An 18,858-nucleotide genomic window follows, 5' to 3' on the forward strand; every position below is an offset into this window, starting at 1 on the left:
GGAACCCTGAATCAAAGAGAACAGCATATAATGGAGGAAAGTTCAGTAAAGTATTAAATACTCACCAACTGACTGCAGGGAAAAGAGGATGATTCTGAGTATGCCAGTCAAAGACCAAGAAAAAGAGAGAACTGATGTGACTGTCACTGTTCTTTATACTTCTGGTTGGAGAGGAGGGAGGAGAGAGAGAGAGAGAGAGAGAGTGGAGGAGGAGGGGGCATAGGAAATGAAATCTTTGACTGTGGCTGACTTGTACTCTTGTGTTGCTTGAAGTACAACCTGACAAGTATGACAGAATGTGAACGTTCCAATATCATATGACCTCCAGGATGCCCTGCAGTTACAAAGATAACTTTGGACATATTACAGAACTTTTTCTATTAACATTAAGAAGGATTACTGATGGATGGATTTATAAACATTTTTATGGCCCAGTAAATATCAATAGTTCACAATATTATGTAATACCTGTCTCAAACTACCACAGTGGTGCTGCTAATGTCGAATCTCTTACAAAATTATCCTGTTAACAGTGTTAGGAAGTCACTGTTAGCTAAATAAACATAATTGTTCACATTAAATGTGCTTTGTACCCCACAGGATGTCCATCTCTTCTGTCTACACTATGTGATGCTGGAAAGGCTGAAAAAACATCTTATGAGGTCTACAAATCCCCCCAGCAGCTGTGGGTGGCAGGCCAGCTTCTGAATATGGAGCAGATACCCAAAGACATTTCATTACACCTGCTGATTACATACAGTATATTAACTGAAAATATCCATCCATCAATTTTCTGCCACTTATCTGAAGCCGGGTCACGGTGGCATTAGGCTGAGCAATGGAACCCAGACTTCCCTCTCTCCAGCCATGCTCATCAGCTCCTCCTGGAGATATATGTAATCCCTGAAGCATATTCTAGGTATGCCCCGACGTTTCCTTCCAGTTTCATGTGACTTGAACACCTCCAAAGGGAGGCATCCAGGAGGATCCTGATCAGGTGCCCAAACCATCTTAGCTGGCTCCTTTTGATGTGTATGAGCAGCAGCTCTACTCCTAGCCTCCCTCAGGTGTCTGAGCTAAGGCTTAGGCCAGATACTCTCCTGAGGAAACTCAATTCTTCCATTTGTATCAACAAACTCATTCTTTCTGTCTCTACCCAAAGCTGGTGACCATAGATGAGGGTTTGGATGTAGATTAAGTGGTAAACTGAGAGCTTCACCTTCAGGCTCAGCTCTGTCTTCACCAGGACGGTCCAGTACAACATCAGCATCACTGCTGATGCTGCACTGAAACACCTGTCAATCTCACACTCCATCTTACCCTCACTGTGAATAAGACCCTGAGATACTTACACTCATCCACTTGGAGCAGTAACTCTCTCCCAACCCTGAGGGGGCAATCCACCTTAGCCTCCAATTTGTAGGTGCTGACTCTTATCCCGATCGCTTCACATTCAGCTGCAAACAGCCCCAGTGCTTGTTGGAAGTCATGATGTGTTGAAGCCAACAGAACAATTCTGAGGTCCCCAAACTGGACACTCTACTCCCCCCAGCTGTGCCCTGAGACTATGTCCATGAAAATCACAAACAGCATCATCCTGATGGAGCCCAACATCCAATGAGAACAGGTCTGACTTACTGCAGAGAACGTGAACACAGCTTGCACAGTGGTTGTGGTCTCATCTGTGTTTACTATCTAAGTTAAGTTAAAGTTAAAGTGTGTTCAGAAGACTCATTCACCTCTCCTAATGTGCTAGAGACTGAATGAAGAGAGGGAGCGCTGACAGTAAGAAAGCCGGTGAATCAGATCAATAAAACGTTATTTTCTGATTGTTTTACATCGGTTACGTTCAACAGTACAGTACCTCCACTCAACCCTAGTGACTATTATGCTGGTTTGATTGGTTCTGTTAAAGAAACAATGGCTTAATGAGAAATATTCTTTATTTCCATCTGTACAATAAATCAACTCTGATCCTGATCCACTTCTAAGTTATCTGGAAGTCAAGTCTTTTATTGATAAGCAAAGATAGCTAGTTTAGTTATTTGAAGAAACCAATAAAAAGTCCACTAAGTGCTTAAAGGACAACATTATTTTAATAGTTATAACCTCTTAATTTTGCTCTGAGAGTGCACCAGAACCATGCATTTGACTTGAAAATGTATAAAAACTTCCGGGGGAGGCCCCCAGACCCTCCTACAGGGTTGGATTGAGGTCCACCCACCATAGTCTCTCAAAATTCTATGGGCATTGAATGTCAAATTCTCATTGGGAGCTGAGCCCCCTAAAGTTGTGATCCTAGAATTGCCCCTGGTTTAATGAACCAAAAACAATCCATTACTTAAATGGGTTTTAAAGGATGATTTTAGTGGACTCACCTCAAGAGTTATGAGGCAGGGCAGCAACAGATGTTCACCTGAATGTTATCTTGTAGTGAACAGGAGGGGGGGGGGGGCAGTGTAAGAATGCAAGGATAGAGGTGATGTGGTCTTGTTTCTTGGACATTAATAACCAGGCAGCAGCACTTTGAATAAGCTGTAGATGGGAAATGGGAGCTTGAGAGATGCTATGGTAGAGTGACTTACAGTAATCCAGTCTGAATGATATTGATGCATGAATGACTCTATGTCAGGGGGTGAGAGGAAATGCCTGACTTTGAGATGGTTCTCAGTTGAAAGAAGCTGGACCTGACAACAGAAGTGACCTGTTTGTTGAAATTCAGATCACTGTCAAATATAACTCAAAAATGTTGTTTCAATTTGGCCTTTTTGACAACATGCATGGGGCCATGTTGAATGGTTCCCTTAATATTTTTTACTTCTGCCCCCCAGACAGCCTGAGTCCACCTCTGCTGCCTTCTATACCTAAATACCTGATCAACACAAGTTGCATTCTGCCACAGGCAGGTATTGATTTAGGCTTTAGAGGAAACCACGCCCACCTCCACATACACATTATGGTTTAACAAACAGGTGTTATTGGTGTTCCTGCTTTGTGTCCTAACACTGTCACACTGAAACTCTTCAAACGGCTAATACTGCATCTACAAGTGAAGCAGTAAAGTGTGAGAATGTGTGTAAGGCCCATATAAACTGGTCTTTGACAGGACAAAATGTTTTGATAGATAATCAGAGGAGGGAACATAAGAACCAGTTTAATGTAACATGAATACATTCAGTGTACTGTAGATACTGAATAGCTCCTGAATATACTATTATAATATATTCATAATATAGTTTATGTTCTTCTTGTTTTATCTTTTTTTAAGAAACCATGTACAATATTAAACGTAAATGTTGTCATGTGATGTATTACCAGATTTACCTTAAAGCTAATTTACATCTTCAGGCCCTTGGCATCACACACTCTCTCTCTCTCTCTCTCTCTCTCTCTCTCTCTCTCTCTCACACACACACACACACACACACACACACACACACACACACACACACACACACACACACACACACACACACACACACACAACACACATGAGCAGTGTTTTAAAATCAGTGAAAGCAGAGCAATTCAAAAGACTATTTTATTGCATATATTACTCTCGCCCATTATTTATTATTGCCATTTATTTATTACACTTATTTATAATACAGCCTTGCCTAATGTGTGTAGGGACCCCAAGAGAGAAACACTGTCTCAAATTCATTTTAAAGCTGAAAATGGAACTGCTGTTCTTACTGGCATCAGGGTGTTCCACTGAGTGGAGCTGACTGCCCAAAAGTAGTACAACGAAAGGGTATAAAACAATCTTTCACCTCAGTCTATTACTCACTTCTCTTTTCCGTTTCCTGTTTCTCTTATCTTTGCATGATCTTACTTAATTCAAATAAACACACACACACACACACACACACACACACAAACACAGGTGGTCAGGCACACAGTCTACTAAACAGGAAACAAATCCATACTTTTGAGGAAAAAAGGAAGTCAAACAAAGTGTGTGATATAAAACTTTTTTTCACTACTTCCTCTGAGTCAGTTTACTGAGGGCAGAAAACATCAGATTACCTCAATCTAAAACTTTATTAAAAGATATTGATGTGTTTTACTTTAGTGGTCTTTTCTACTTGTTCTACAGAGATAATATGTTAGAACTCAGTGATACATGATAGGACAGCTGGTGACAGCAGTGAGCTGTTGGCAGAGAGCCAGAAAACAGGATGTGAAGTGTGTTAGTAGACCACAAGAGAATTCAAGTAATTGTTTTGTATTCATTAGCAGACCCGAGTACAATAAGGCACAATTAACACGTTGTGGTTGTGCTCCACAAAGAAACTAAAGTTCCACTTATTTAAGTAACAAAGCTTATTGAATATCATCAATATGCTGTTTAAAATGAGTGTTAGTCTGTGTAGGTTATAAATCATACTGGTGTATTGATGCTTTAAAGCTGACTCATACACACTGTTCCCACCACAAATAACATCTTATATTAACATACGGGCAGACCACAGAGTGCAGATACTTGCCACCTGACAAGAAAATATTACTTCTCTCTAATGAACTGAATTGATTCTTTTCTAAAACTGGCATCAAAAAACAGATTACACACACTTCCTCCTTAGGCAGCTAAAGGGTGGTAAAGCAGACAGGAGTCCAAACTGTTGCACATGTGTATCAGTGAGTATCAAACAGCTAATTTGGTAGAGAAACCGACAAAACAGGGCTTGTTAGATTAGGTCACTAAAAGTGTCTGGTTTGCCATACTTCTCTGCCATCATGTAGTGTTGAAGTGAAGATGCACAAAACATCCTCAGGAAGAAGTACTGTATTGTGTGTCGGTATTTTTGTCTCGTTTTGTGTGTGTGTGTGTGTGTGTGTGTGTGTGTGTGTGTGTGTGTGTGGGTGTGGGTGCGGTATCACACTTTTTTTCATTATATCACCATGCAACACAACACATTCACTCATCCTCTCCCCTACAACATGAGTCATAGCACAACATGACAATAGAGAAGAATCCAAACTGATGAGGTGGAAATCTGTGTACATCACCTGCTGTATTTCACAGGATGTTTTCTTTATGCAGAGGTGAACACCTGTTCCTGTCCTGCCTCAGTACTGTTGAGACACTGGTCAGTGTGGATGTTTTTCAGTGCTGACTGATGTTTTATTTCTGAGCTGATGTTAAGAAGGGTTTTTTCTTTCTTGTTAGTTGTGTGACATCTTTCTGTGCCATAAGCCAGAAGTTAAGCCAGGAAGGTGTTTGCAGGGTTTGCACTTCACACCTTTTTTTTGTATATATACGTGTGTGTGTGATGCCACCAACTTCCTCTCTAAATCTTCCCTAGCTAGCAGACATTCACCCTTACCCTAATTACCTTTCTTGTCTCTGACAGTAAAACCAAAGCCTGTATTTATCAAACAGCTAAAAGTTATATTTTGAACTATTTTTATGATAAAAGTAAGAAAAAAAACATTTAAATAACCAAATAAGATAAATAACTCCTTAAGTGCCTGAAAATGGCACTATTCACCAGTAACAGCCACAAAATGACCTGAGTTACTCAGTTATTTCAAACCCAGATGAAACATCCACTGATGTAGAGAGTCGGTGTAAAGGTGACACCAGCCATAACCTCTGGCTTCAACATGTTCAGCTGGACGTTTCCAGGAAGAGAGAGATAATTTGTTGGGTAGTACCTTACCACAAAGTACTTCATGAGAGGTTTTTGCTGCAGAGGTGATAGTGAAAATAAAGCTATCAGTAGACCCTTCAGCAGAAGTAAATGTAATACCGAACTCCATTGAAAAAAATGACAATTCAAGATAATGCTTGGCAATGAGTCACTTGTTAACTAGTTAATTGAGATAGATTTTTAAGAGATAAATTCAGATTTATCTACAAAATTGGTGCTGAATTAAACAAAGGCTCCTATTGTTACTTTATTTTTAAATCCTTGTTGCTTGCAAGTTGCATCTACAAACAAGGCCTATATCAAATTGTCTATTTTTATATGGGAGTTTGGCATAAGTATTGTTAGGTCTAGAAGAGAGTTGGGAGCAGATAAGCAGAAGGGCTGAAAACACAAAATGAAATATAATCCCATGGAATTAGAATTTATAATTTAAGTGGTTACCAAATTGAGTTGCAGCCAAAAAAACAACCTAAAAACAAAAAACGTTATATGGGGGAGTTTTTGTGACAAAGTCAATGCTGTTAGTGAAACCAAAAACAATCTGCATATTCCATCATTGTGCCCCTGTCTCCCCCTCACCACAGAAACAGCATCTGGGTGAAGCATGTACCTGGTTAACACCTTCCCACGTATTATTTATAGACACAGTTACCGTCACCATGCTCAATTAACATAAACATAGCACAGAAAGCAGAGGTGGGAAGAGTACTGAAATATTCTACTCAAGTAAAAGTACCACTACTTTGATGAAATTTTACTTAAGTACAAGTAAAAGTACTGGTCTAAAAATATAACTACTCAAGTAAAATTAAAAAGTAGCTTGTTAAAAATGTACTCAGAGTAAAAGTTACTTAGTTACTTTTTTCCTGAGGGGGGAAGAGTTTTTTTTTTGTTGCAGGGCATTGAATGTCAAATTCTCATTAGGAGCTGAGCCCCTCTAAAGGTCTGATCCTTGTCTTACAATCGGCCCTGCTGTAAACCAACAGTCATACTGCAAATCTATAACTCAATATGGGTCAAGGTCACATATACCTATAAAACCACTCAACAGGCCACTTATTTTATTTTTATTTTTTGCACTATTAACTCAAAATGTATCTTTCCATTACACATTAGAGGTGCTTGTACCTGCTGAAGTAAAGGGTAGTGATACAGTGTAAACCTGCTGCCATCTAGAGGCCACAATTTGTCATGTTTTTCAAATGGCTTCTAAACTGAAATGACATGCTGTCAATGAAAACATCATTAGCTACAGGTACAGACAGGATATATCAACCAGAACTTGCTCAGCACAAAATCACTTGAACACATGTTTCCTGTCTGTCTATCCTGACTAGTTTCCTAATTCCCTTAAATCACATCCATGTTTTCTTCACTTGTGTCCTCTTTTCCATCTTAGTCTGTCACATCAAATATGCAAGAAAAAATGTGTGGAGAGAGGAAATGTATGTGTGTGTGTGTGTGTGTGTGTGTGTGTGTGTGTGTGTGTGTGTGTGTGTGTTTTAGAGAAATCAGACATCCTTTCCTCTTTTTGTTATTTTATTTGTGTACAAACATCAACTTATCACACATAAACAGTTTCCATGTGTACCCATCAGACTTTACAACCAAAAAAATAAAGAATAAAACCAAAAAGCATCACAGTGCAAGCAAAGATACAGTACATAAATGTAAGCAATTATTTAAAGAAATATCAGGATATTAAAAATGAATGAAAATTTAAATAATGATAATGATAATGATCATGAATAACAGTAATAATAACACACACACACACACACACACACACACACACACACACACACACACACACACACACATTTTTAAGATTGCACGCCTGTCCAAGTACTCAAAAAGCACTGCTATCTTTTTTATCTATAAAGTTCTTACAGGAAAATGATCTCACTACCTTTCAGAACTGTTCTGTCACCCAGAAGGACTTTACCAAACCCTCTACCGACTTTATTTCTTCTATTACTTTATTTCATATTCCATGATTTCGATCTGAACTTGGAAAAACTGCTTTTAGCGACATCTAGTGGCTGAATATTGTGTACTACAACTTAAAGACGTCTTTTGGTGCATCCCACATAAAAACAATGACATGTGCATGTGAGACACTATGTACAACAAAACTAATGTTGTAATGTTGTTAATAAAATCTGCTAATATTGTAGCTACTTTCTCACTGTTTACAAATCAGTTAATGTCTTTGCTTGAATCGCATTTGAACACTGCTTTCATGTGTTAATTGATGGTTATTGTGAACTCCAAAATTGGGTCCATATTTTAATGGAGTGGGTAACGCGCAGAATTTTGCTGATATTAGTGACAGCCAGAGGGAACTGGGAACATGATAGAGCACAAAGTAGACATCTGCTACCTCGTATATGACTCAATAGAGCAATTCCTCAGTATTAAAAACCCTGCTGCAGAAATGTCAAAATGATAAAAACAACAACAGCACTCTCAAACACAAGCAGAGGAATCAGGAACAGCCAGGACTGTGTGTTACTGTCACCTGTCAGAAACATTTAACATGAGCATCAGTAACATGATTTGTTCCACAGAATATATACAATTGGAAACATACAGTAGCATCTTTTACAGTATAATTGTCTTACTTGTGTCGTCTCTGTTGTCTGTGCTGTTTCTGTTGCTGTTGGTTTTGTTTTGTTCACTGCAGGATGTTGTGATGTTGACATGAAGAGTCTTATTTTCAGCAGGGTTGGCAGCCACACATCTATAAGAGGAGCTGAAATCCTGCTTGTGTACAGTGAGAGGCAGAGAGAGAGCAGAGCTGCTCTGGTTCAGTATCTCCTCGTCTTTGTACCACAACAGTGTGGTTTCAGCTTTGTCCACAGAACACAGCAAGATGCAGCTCTCAGTGCTCACATTCACTGTGTTCACTGCTGGACTTGGTACACACTCTGCAGAAGAATCATTAAAAGAATTAAGAATTACTCACAAGGTCAGACTTTAAGAGACAAATACTACAGTTTAGACACAGAGCTTTAGTTTACCTACAGTACAGGATAGCAGTCTTTAGAATAATGTAGGCTGATGTACTATAAACTTACAAGACTGAAAATTTGCTTGAGAGAGAAATTTTAGAAATATGATTATTTAACCGAAACTTCACACAGCAACAGATACTACTAGTAGAAGGATATTGAGAGTAGATGTTTCTGTGATGATCTTGAAGATGCAAATATCAGGCAAATCAGGGTTCTTCTCTCTCAATGCTGTTTCATACAGGCCCAGATCAGATTCAAGAGTACTTTTTTGATGATCCAGAGCGACCGAGTGAATAGCTTATAGAGTAGTGCTGACCTGACATGTCAGGTATTTTCCAAGAGGTTACCAAACAGAATGATCTAGGCATCTGGGTATTTTTACCCGATATGTCGGCATTCCCTAGTAAGCTCAGAAAGTCAGGCACCGGAGCATGTCTGACACCAAAACATGATCCACTGACTATATCAAGGGCCTGTTTCAGAAAGCAGGTTTAGTGAAAACTCTGAGTTAGTTAACCCTGAGGTGAGGGAAACTCTGGTTTTTCAGTTTCACAAAGCCAGTTAGGCTTAACTCTGAGTCAGTTACCCTGGCAACATACTCCGTGAACCTAACCTGCTCACTGGCAGGTTTTCTTCAACTAACCCTGAGTTTCTCCTCCTTTTTACTTGAAGCCCGCAGACTGAAGGAGGTGTCAGACATGGTGTGTCCTTTTCTTAAAGAGTCAGGTTATACTGAAGCACAAATAAGAAGCACAAATCTCCGCCATTGGACCCCGCTGGGATGTTTTATCATTCTCTGATGAAGTGTTTCCATTTTTCTGTACAATCAATACTTTATCTGAAAAATATTCTCAGCCCTCGTATCGTCTGTACGACACCACATGGACGTGCTCTCAGTTTAGAACAAGTTCTCTGTTCAAGTTCATGTTTCCAAGGCAATCGTCTGTCGGGCTGTTACAAATGCAGTATTAGAAGGTGATTGATAGTCAAGTGGTTACTGTGCATGCTTCATAGAGACAGTGTCTCTGGTTCAATACCAGTAAAGAACTCTCTCTGTATATATATATATATATATATATATATATATATATATATATATATATATATATATATATATACCAGCTACTGTTAAAGTAAGGTGAAAGTGCCCAAACATAGATCTTTAAATAAAACTAAATTTGACTATTGCACTGAAACGTTTACACTTTTGTTGTATGTATAAAGGCATAGGTGTTGCTTTCAAATAGCTGGCAGTGTTGGGATGGCTGAAAAATTGACTTTTTTTTTTATCTTAGAAGATTTCATCAACTACTGAAATATATATATAACATGTTGAATGTAGCATTTAAATGCTGTTTAATGAGGTTAAACAATTATTGTTATCAATACCTTACTTGTTTGAATCATGAGTCATGGTGAATCATGTTATCTGTGCTCCATTGATGAGGGCTTGGTATCTCCTCATGCACGAGCTTCACTCAGAGTTACTTTGACTCAGAGTTGATTGAACTAACTGTTAACACTTGTTCTGAAACTGAAAACTCTGAGTTTGACAGCTCAGAGTTGGTCAACCTAGAGTTAAGGTTTTAAGTGTTAAGAGTTAGTTAAACCTGCTTTTAATCTAACACTGTGTCTATGCTTTGGCAACATTGTGACTTTACATAGCCCTGTCAATGCAAGCACCGTGCAGTAAATGTTACTATATAGTAATAGTAGTTACACACACACACACACACACACACACACACACACACAGCAGTTTGAATAGGAGGAGGAAAATTTGTTCACTGAACAGTCGTGGGAGTTATGTACAGTACATCGTTTTATGTCACAATAATCAGAGTATGTGAGGTGGCATGTAAACGGGAATATCAGATATTTTTTTGATAAGTCATGTAAACAGCTTATTAGGAATTTTGTCTTTTCCAAATAAGAGAACAAGCTTGAATATTTACTGCATATAAATGTAGTTGCAGTAGAAAAAGTAATCAAAGTAAATATTACTTCATGGTAGAGAGAGAGAGAGAGAGAGAGAGAGAGAGAGAGAGAGACAGAGAGAGAGAGAGAGAGAGAATCTAACACCAGGCAATATGAAGATCTAGCACGTACAAATAAAAGTATCATATCAAGTCAAACATTTTGTGGAACTTTGTTCACAATTTTTGATCTGCATATAGTTGCCTTTATAGTCAGGCTGTCATTTGGCTGAAAACAACCCAATTAAATATTATACTTTTTAATTACAGCTTTTATTCATAGAAAATAGTGCAGTAACTAGAACAAGGCAGATAAACAAGTATATACTTCATTACTACTTACCATTCACAGTGAGTTCATAAGATATGAAAAAAACTTTTCCTTTCTTAGAATCAATGTAATATGTTCCTGAGTCTTTTCTCTTAAGTCCTCTGATTTCAAATAGCTGAGTTTTGTCGTTCCAGAAAAGTCTGTCATTGAACTGTTTCTCCACTATCTTAAATTTCATGTCTACCACCTCGGCAATAGTATGTAATCCATATGAAAGAAATCCCAACTGTCCCACAGGATCAGGTAGAGTGATGGATCCTCCCTCACAGCCCACTAGGTCCTTCATCACTGTCTGAGCAGCAGATGAGCTCATAACTGTAAAATATAGTGTGAGACAGTCAGTGCAGTCAGGAAGCAGTTTTTCACATGTTCATATAATACCCATATGACTAAATGAATGAATGAAAATCCAAATTGGATTTCTATGTATCTATTTCAATTTATATTGAAATTGCCCCAGTTGAGCATAGTTTTAAAATTAATCTCATAGACCAAATTATTAGATAGAAATTTAACAATAAGTGCTATATGGTTATTATCAAACAGTGCAAATATCTACACATTCATTTGAACAGCCATATAAAACATGCTATGACCAGATAAAGACTCATTTACCAATGAAAAAGATGGTAATCCTCTTGTGTCCATCCATGGTTCATTAGGCTTTGGGATGTGCCAGAGATCTAATATTAATACTCTAATAATACGTTTGATACTAAACTGATGTGAAACCTGACACCTCTGTCTGTCAAGTCTGAGTACAAGTTACATGAAGGAGACAAATCGTCTCTGTGAAGTTCACATACTTCTAGCTCACATCATCGGCACAGGACATCACACATCCAACCACTGAAACCAGGTGCTGGTCACTTGTGTCACTTTCAAGTGAATTGGAAAGTTTGTGCAAACATTGTCACTGGTTCTGCAAGTATGTTTTACATATGTTTTATATACCTATAATTAAATGTTTCAAACTGTTCAACCTTTATAAAATGATCTGGTCTGTTAGTGAGTGCTCTGTTCCCCTGTCATTAGTGACAGTTAAGAATAGATAGGTTGTTAGGGAATTTTCCACATTTAGGGTAAAGCATGGGCCTTGAGGTCACAGTGCATTGAGTATGGCCCTTTATGGGCATAAAGTATTCATGGTACTATCAGTGAAAGCTTAAAGACTATCCATAGAGGACATACTTGTTCATACTCTGATTCTCCTTGGCTGAGCTTCAATAAACATTTTTAGTGTAAGACATCCTGGACTCTTGAGTACCTTCAGACTGATTAAGTCAACCACCAACAAACAAATTCTCCATAATACGTGGCTTGACAACGCTGTCCTTCGCAAAACGTGTCTTCTCGAGTCCTTTGTTCAAGTTTTAAAACTGCATCTATTAGTCAGTTTTGTTTTATAGCTTCTCTATGTAGTTCTTTGTGTCTGGACATTTAGATCCATACCAAAGAAAGATGATTTTTGAGCCCATAGGCCTATTGGAATCATCTTGTTTCTGGTGTATTCTGTTAGAGTATGTATGCTATGCATCTAACCACTGACAACACTTTTTGCTCACTTGTTTTTCTTCAGCAACAGCTAGTTTGACCACTGAAAAATACTTTCGATTAGGTTTAAAAACTGCATTCTTTACATTCACATCCACCAAGTCCTGTTTAACTTCAGTGTCACATCAGAGAATCAGAGGCAAATGTTTTGGAGTGAAAGTAAAAGTATCCCCCAAAAATAATACTCAAGTAAAGTACAGATACTCAAAAATTGTACTTAAGTACAGTACTCAAGTAAATTTACTTTGTTACTATCCACCACTGATGCACACTAACTTTTGTTTGACTGTTGTCAAAAGAAAGAACAAAAGAAAATACACTTGAGGCAATTCTGTGGAAGTTTCCAAAAACATAAGAGTTTGATAAATGATGCTGTCTGCAGTGTCTCCCTGAACTCTTGAACTAAAGGTTTGAAGGCCATAGTTTGGGTTGAAATAACTAGGTCAGAGAATGATGATCAAGGAACTTCATTGTAGGTAGGAAACAGTTTTCATGTTATGAATGTTTGACAATGTTTGACTGTTGTCATACATTGAACTAAAATAATTAAGTGTCATATAGTTTACCATAGTACTTTTAAGGTCGTAGCACCATCCCTGGTGGTCTAGTGGTTAGGATTCGGCGCTCTCACCGCCGCGGCCCGGGTTCGATTCCCGGTCAGGGAACGAATATTTTTTTACTTTCACTTGTCTGGACATTTGAGTTTCCGTCTTAACACGCGCTCCGTTTCACATTGCATAACGGTTCAAACTTTACAGAATTAAATGCATATTTTTCTAAGCACAATGGGAAGTGGGCACAATATACATTTATGCATACGTATAAAGAAAAAAGGGGTGAAATATATAGGCTCTCATTTTCCCAGTATGCATGTTGTAAGCTCATACATACAAGTCTTATACATTACAAGACTGTCCACTTTAATATATTTGATAATATCTGCCTCATTACTTTCAAACACTTGGAGGCCATGGAAATGCTGATATTATAGACTGTTGTCTGCAGGAAAGTGTAGAGCTGGATCAGGGACTCATTGTAAACCAGATTGAATATGGGTTACAACAATATTAATAGAAGAAATGTAGAAATGTAGAAATACGTGGCAACCACTAGAACCCTCACACTTTTAAAACTGCTGCTCCACCTCTGCCCACAGCTGCCTGGTACTGAAGTCTTTCAGATATGCACACTAAGAAAGCTACAGGGCCAAAAGTTATGAAATCACTGGAAAGGATCATAACAGAGGAACTAAGTAGAGAGGTGGACCCCTCCTTTGACCAATAACAATTTGCATAGAAACTGCAGCACAAATTATGCTATCATCACAATATTACACTTATATTGTAGGAAGTCCTGCTACAAGATATTTTATAAAATATAGGTAATTAGCGCGTGTGATCAGTGTCAATTCACTGCGGGTCATTTAGGAAAAAATATGAATGTAGGGGGAAAAAAATGTGGATTTAATTCTGTAACGTTTGAAACGTTATGCAATGCGTAGCGGAGCGCTTGTTAAGACGGAAACTCAAATGTCCAGAAAAAAGTCCGGGTCGCGGCGGTGAGAGCGCCAAATCCTAACCACTAGACCACCAGGGACGCTGTTGAGCCGCTTTAACAGATGAATCCTAAACTTCAGTACGATGTAATATGCATAATTTTTTTCTTAAATGTAAGAGAACAGTCACACAGACCGACCTGGTTCTTAAATCATTATTCTCTAATCTCAACCATCTAGTTGCATGATGTCATCACTGTTCTGAGGAAACTGTCCTCTGTGGATAGTCTTTAAACCTTCACTGATAGTAACATATGGTTACATATTTCCAAACAGCCTCCGTCTGTTTACGTTCAGTCTCAAGGTGCGTTTCATTGTCTGATCAGAGCAGGTGGAGTAGCCGCACTGAAACGTTCGCTGTATACGTTGTGAAGCTCAGTTCCCGCCCGAGCGGCGATATCAGAACATTTTTTATCAAGCGCTCCTCGAACACTTCGCTCATTGGCTGGTTGGAGAGGCATTCTTTGAATCTCGTGTCAGGGTCAGAGTGTGGTATGTTCTTGGTTTCCACACTGGACTGGGCTCAACTACACCTGGACGTATTATTCTTATATTTACAGGTGCGTTAACTGATCTTTTATTGTGTTCCTTATCATTTGTGTTGTAGGAATGAAATAGCTCCTAAAACACTGTTAAGGTTAAACCGAGTGGGGAGCTAGCATGCTAACAGACATATCCATTCACTTTTTATAGCTTTAAATTGAGTTTAGTGTTTATACTTTTTCCACTTTTGCAAGATTTTGCATGCATGAATTTTATTGAGTGTTTTTATACTGTAGTACTTGTAGTAAAATGACTGTGTATTACTTCTTTCACCACAACTTGTTATCAAAGTTACAACAACTACTATTACTACTACAAAAAGTACTACTACTGCTACTACAAAAAGTACTACTTTTACTACTACTACTACTACTACTGTAACAACTACCACTGCTTCTACTACAAAAATACTACTACTACTACAACTAGCACTAATACTACAAAAAGTACTACTTTTACTACTACAACAACAAAAAGCACTATTACTACTACTACTGTAACAACTACCACTACTACTACAAAAAGTACTACTACTACTACAAAAAGTACTACTTCTACTACTACAAAGTTACTGCTACTACAAAAAGTACTACTTTTACTACTACTACTACAACTACTGTAACAACTACCATTGCTTCTACTACAAAAAGTACTACTTCTACTACTACAAAAAGTACTACTACTACTACAAAAAGTACTACTTCTACTACTACTATCACTACGGTTACTGCTACTACATGAAGTACTACTCTGTGTAGTTTCCACTCAGTAAATGTGTCAGATATCTCTTGATATAAGACTAACTCACACTGCTGAAGTTCAGTAGAAGCTGATCATCTACTTTAAATGTATTGCTTTACATTGAAAGCACATTTGAAGGAGATGTGTTAATAGTCAGTATGAACAGGAGGACTGTTCACTGCAGCTCTATGTCTCATGTAGTTTAGGGCTGCAACTACTCTTCTTTTTTAATTATGGAATGATGGTGAGCCAAATTAAAGGAGTAAAATCTAAAGTTTTGAGTTTTTTTGAGTTATAATCACAATGTTCTTCGTCTCTCAGTCAGATCTCAGCTGGAGTCTTTTCCCTCTCGTGTTGCTGATCCATTGAAGAGAATGCGCTACTGTGATTCATCTGCCAGCAGGAGGAAGGGCACCGTCCCGAAACGTCGGCCCCCGCAGCCAGGCCCGAGCACCGCCCCAAAAAGTCGGCCCCCGCAGCCGAGCCCGAGCACCTCTGGTTCAACGCCGCAGCCGCCGAGGAGGGGCAGCGTTTCAAGTGAGAGTCCATATCACATACATATCAAAATCTGAGTTAAAGTGTGACAAACAAGCAACAAAAAGCCCTGTCAGACATGAAATATGTCACATCTGAAGCTTCATTCATCTGTTACTGCTTTTGTCATATTTGGCAGCTGATGAGAGAAGTAAAGCAGCAGTGAGTTAAACATGTAAAAAGCAGCATTATTCTCTCTCAGGCTGCATCACTGATGGATTTTAAAACATTTTTCTTTTGTTGAAGTCTTCATGACTCTCCGGTGCTCCTCATAGTGATGCCCTTTTAGCATTTAACATTTTCAGAGAGTTAATGAAATCAAATCAGAGCTCTACTCAGATTATTCTTGTATTTTCAGGGTATTTTTAACCTCTTTTTTTTCTGGTTGCAGTGCAGGATTAAAAAAAGTTTTAGAAGACAAAGAAAAAGTTGAATTTGTCTCTTTGGTAGCGTCTCATAGTTTTTGATTTAGATATCACCTTGGTCTTGATGTAGATGTAACCAGGCTCATTGATTCTCTCTCTGCATGTTTCACTGATTATATAAACATACACCCACATTCACCTAAGCAGATTGAATTTTCACTTCTATTCATCACTTGAATTCATCCGTTATCTAGTTTTCTGTCCATTAGCTAAACCTTGCAGTTCCTAACTAATGTCATTTTTTATTTTTTATTTTTTGCAGAGGTACCTGCTGCGTCTCCCAAGAAGAGGAGGTTTCGTCCAGGAACCAAAGCTTTAAAGGAGATCCGTAAATACCAGAAAAGCACAGAACTTCTACTCAGGAAGGGACCTTTCGCCCGCCTGGTGAGTCAAACTGAAAGGCATTTGGGCCTTTTTTAGTTAGTGTAAACTTACATTTATCGTTATCTTTATTCTTTATTTGAGCAGGAACAACACACAATAAATATATTGCACCAGAAATAGCTGATGGTTGTGTGGAGAGTCCTGCAGATTGAATAAATGTCTGTAGTTCTGTCATTTGTGTATCATGAAGGAACAGAACTTGTTTTCTTGCTGCTGTGTGACTGAGACACAAATCTTTTTTATTTCTCGTCCGGCTTCAGGTTCGTGAGGTGTGTCAGAGTATTACCCATGAAACTCTCAGGTGGCACATGTATGCTCTGATGGCCCTGCAGGAGGTAAGCAGCATTAACATACAGTCACAGTAACATAAAAACACACACAAGTAAACACATTCAAGTGTGTAGAAATAAAACAATACAACAGAGTGAGTGCATTTACTGAGTATGACACTTCATCAGACTTTTAAAAAAGCTCCATAAACTCCTTAAAAGCACATCTGATTGTAGAGAAATCTTTAGGTGATCTGAAACTGTAAAACTCACTGAACATAAAACTAAAAGATCATTTAGTAAGTAAGTTGTTTTATTGATTAGTCATTATTGTTTAAATCTGATGTGTAAAGCATGGGTGTTTATTCTGAACATAAACTATCAATACAAATAAGAGGGGGAAAGTTTATTATATTCTCTCAAAATGTTCAGACACTCCTCAAACAATAAACTCAAACATTGAGAGTAAATAAAAAGAGTGTAAATGTGGTCTTCTTTGTGGGTGTGACTATAATACTCCATCCACCTCGCAGCATAGTGCTCAAACTCTGATTTGTAAGTAAACTTTTATCTTCAATTGTTTTCACATGTATCGATATGGAAAGGGAAAAATAGTGCAGCGATATAGAGACTGATGATTATAAACTCAGTCTAAGCAGAGAACGTGCATTCAGTATGACTTCAAGTGTTAATGCTTTGAAAAATAGAGCTTCAACAACCTCTGTTAGTGTTGAAATGTTCAGACCAGTAAAACCCTCCTGTTGTCCTCCTGAGTACAAGCATTAACTCACAAATGAGATACAATTGAATTTAAATGAGGACTATATTATTATATTATTTCCAAAAGATCTATGTGAAATCTGTGGTAAGAAGTTGGCTGAATAGGTCTAACACAGACTTTTTTTAGTCAAGCTTTTTATTTCTCTTTCTCTCTTTCTATTTTGATTATAATTTGGTTTTAATTGGATGTTTGAATGTATCCAATTATCACTATTATTGTTTTAGTTTTTTTTTTATTATAAGTTTGAATGCTTCCAATTCTTATTGTTATATGTTTGTTTGTTCTGTAAAGCACACTGAGTTGCCCCTGTGTATGAAATGTGCTATATCAATAAAGCTGCCTTGCCTTTATTTTTTATAAACAAACTAAAACAAGTCAGTTTTCACTCAGGAGGACAAAAGTCGTATGCTCAAAATCCTGAACATATCCTTTTGAAATGGTTTGATTTCTGTCATTTAAACAATATCTGACTCTGATGTCTTGTTTCTGTGATCTACCTTCACCCACGTCTCTTCCTCTTCCTCTTCCAGGCATCAGAGGCCTTCCTCATCAGGTTGTTCGCTGACGCCAACCTGTGCGCCATCCACGCCAAGCGGGTCACCATCTTCCCCCGCGACATCCAGCTGGCCAGGAGGATCCGAGGAATCGACAGCTTATAAAAAACACTTTTTTCTATTTTCTTGCAGCTTCAGTTACCACATCTTTCACTAAACTCCCTTTCATGTTTTAGTTTGTGAGACAGAGAAACATTTGTCTTTGCAGGCTGTAAAAAGGACCCAAATATTCACTAAAGCTCATCTCCTTTTTAACAATAATAACAGAAGCATGTTTAATGAACAGAATTAATTCAATGTGTAATGTATGTAGTGATCACTGCTCCGTATTTAAGTGCCAAAGTGTGTATTTTGTGAATAAACATTGAGATTGTTTTCTATAATGTGTATGTGGATGTCTTATTTTGGATGTAAGCAAACATTTTAACATTATGTCTTTGTGTGATGTTACCTGTTTTTTTCGGTTTAACAGGAAAAAAGAGTCATGGAAGAAGCTAGTGAAGTTTATCTGTCTTTTCAGTCCTTGAGCTCTGATTC

The 18,858-nt window shown here is 38.0% G+C and overlaps 1 protein-coding gene and 1 non-coding gene across 2 annotated transcripts; both read left to right on the forward strand.

Annotated features, from left to right (window-relative positions):
• Positions 1–9,061: 9,061 nt before the first annotated feature.
• On the forward strand, positions 9,062–18,426 carry LOC128366770 (histone H3-like centromeric protein A). Its single transcript, XM_053327538.1, has 5 exons — positions 9,062–9,077; positions 15,696–15,872; positions 16,596–16,717; positions 16,978–17,052; positions 18,298–18,426. The coding sequence occupies exons 1-5, from the start codon at positions 9,062–9,064 to the stop codon at positions 18,424–18,426; spliced, it is 519 nt and encodes a 172-aa protein (XP_053183513.1).
• On the forward strand, positions 13,129–13,200 carry trnae-cuc (transfer RNA glutamic acid (anticodon CUC)). Its single transcript has one exon. It is a non-coding gene; the product is annotated as a tRNA-Glu (tRNA).
• Positions 18,427–18,858: the final 432 nt, after the last annotated feature.

This window comes from Scomber japonicus, chromosome 2, assembly GCF_027409825.1.
Source record: "Scomber japonicus isolate fScoJap1 chromosome 2, fScoJap1.pri, whole genome shotgun sequence".
Taxonomy (NCBI): Eukaryota; Metazoa; Chordata; class Actinopteri; order Scombriformes; family Scombridae; genus Scomber; species Scomber japonicus.

What these genes read in the sequence shown, in the direction of transcription:
- LOC128366770 (XM_053327538.1), top strand. An exon ending in AGGGACCTTTCGCCCGCCTG is followed by an intron (nt 16,718 to 16,977) that starts GTGAGTCAAACT and finishes GTCCGGCTTCAG; the next exon opens with GTTCGTGAGGTGTGTCAGAG. An exon ending in CTCTGATGGCCCTGCAGGAG is followed by an intron (nt 17,053 to 18,297) that starts GTAAGCAGCATT and finishes TTCCTCTTCCAG; the next exon opens with GCATCAGAGGCCTTCCTCAT.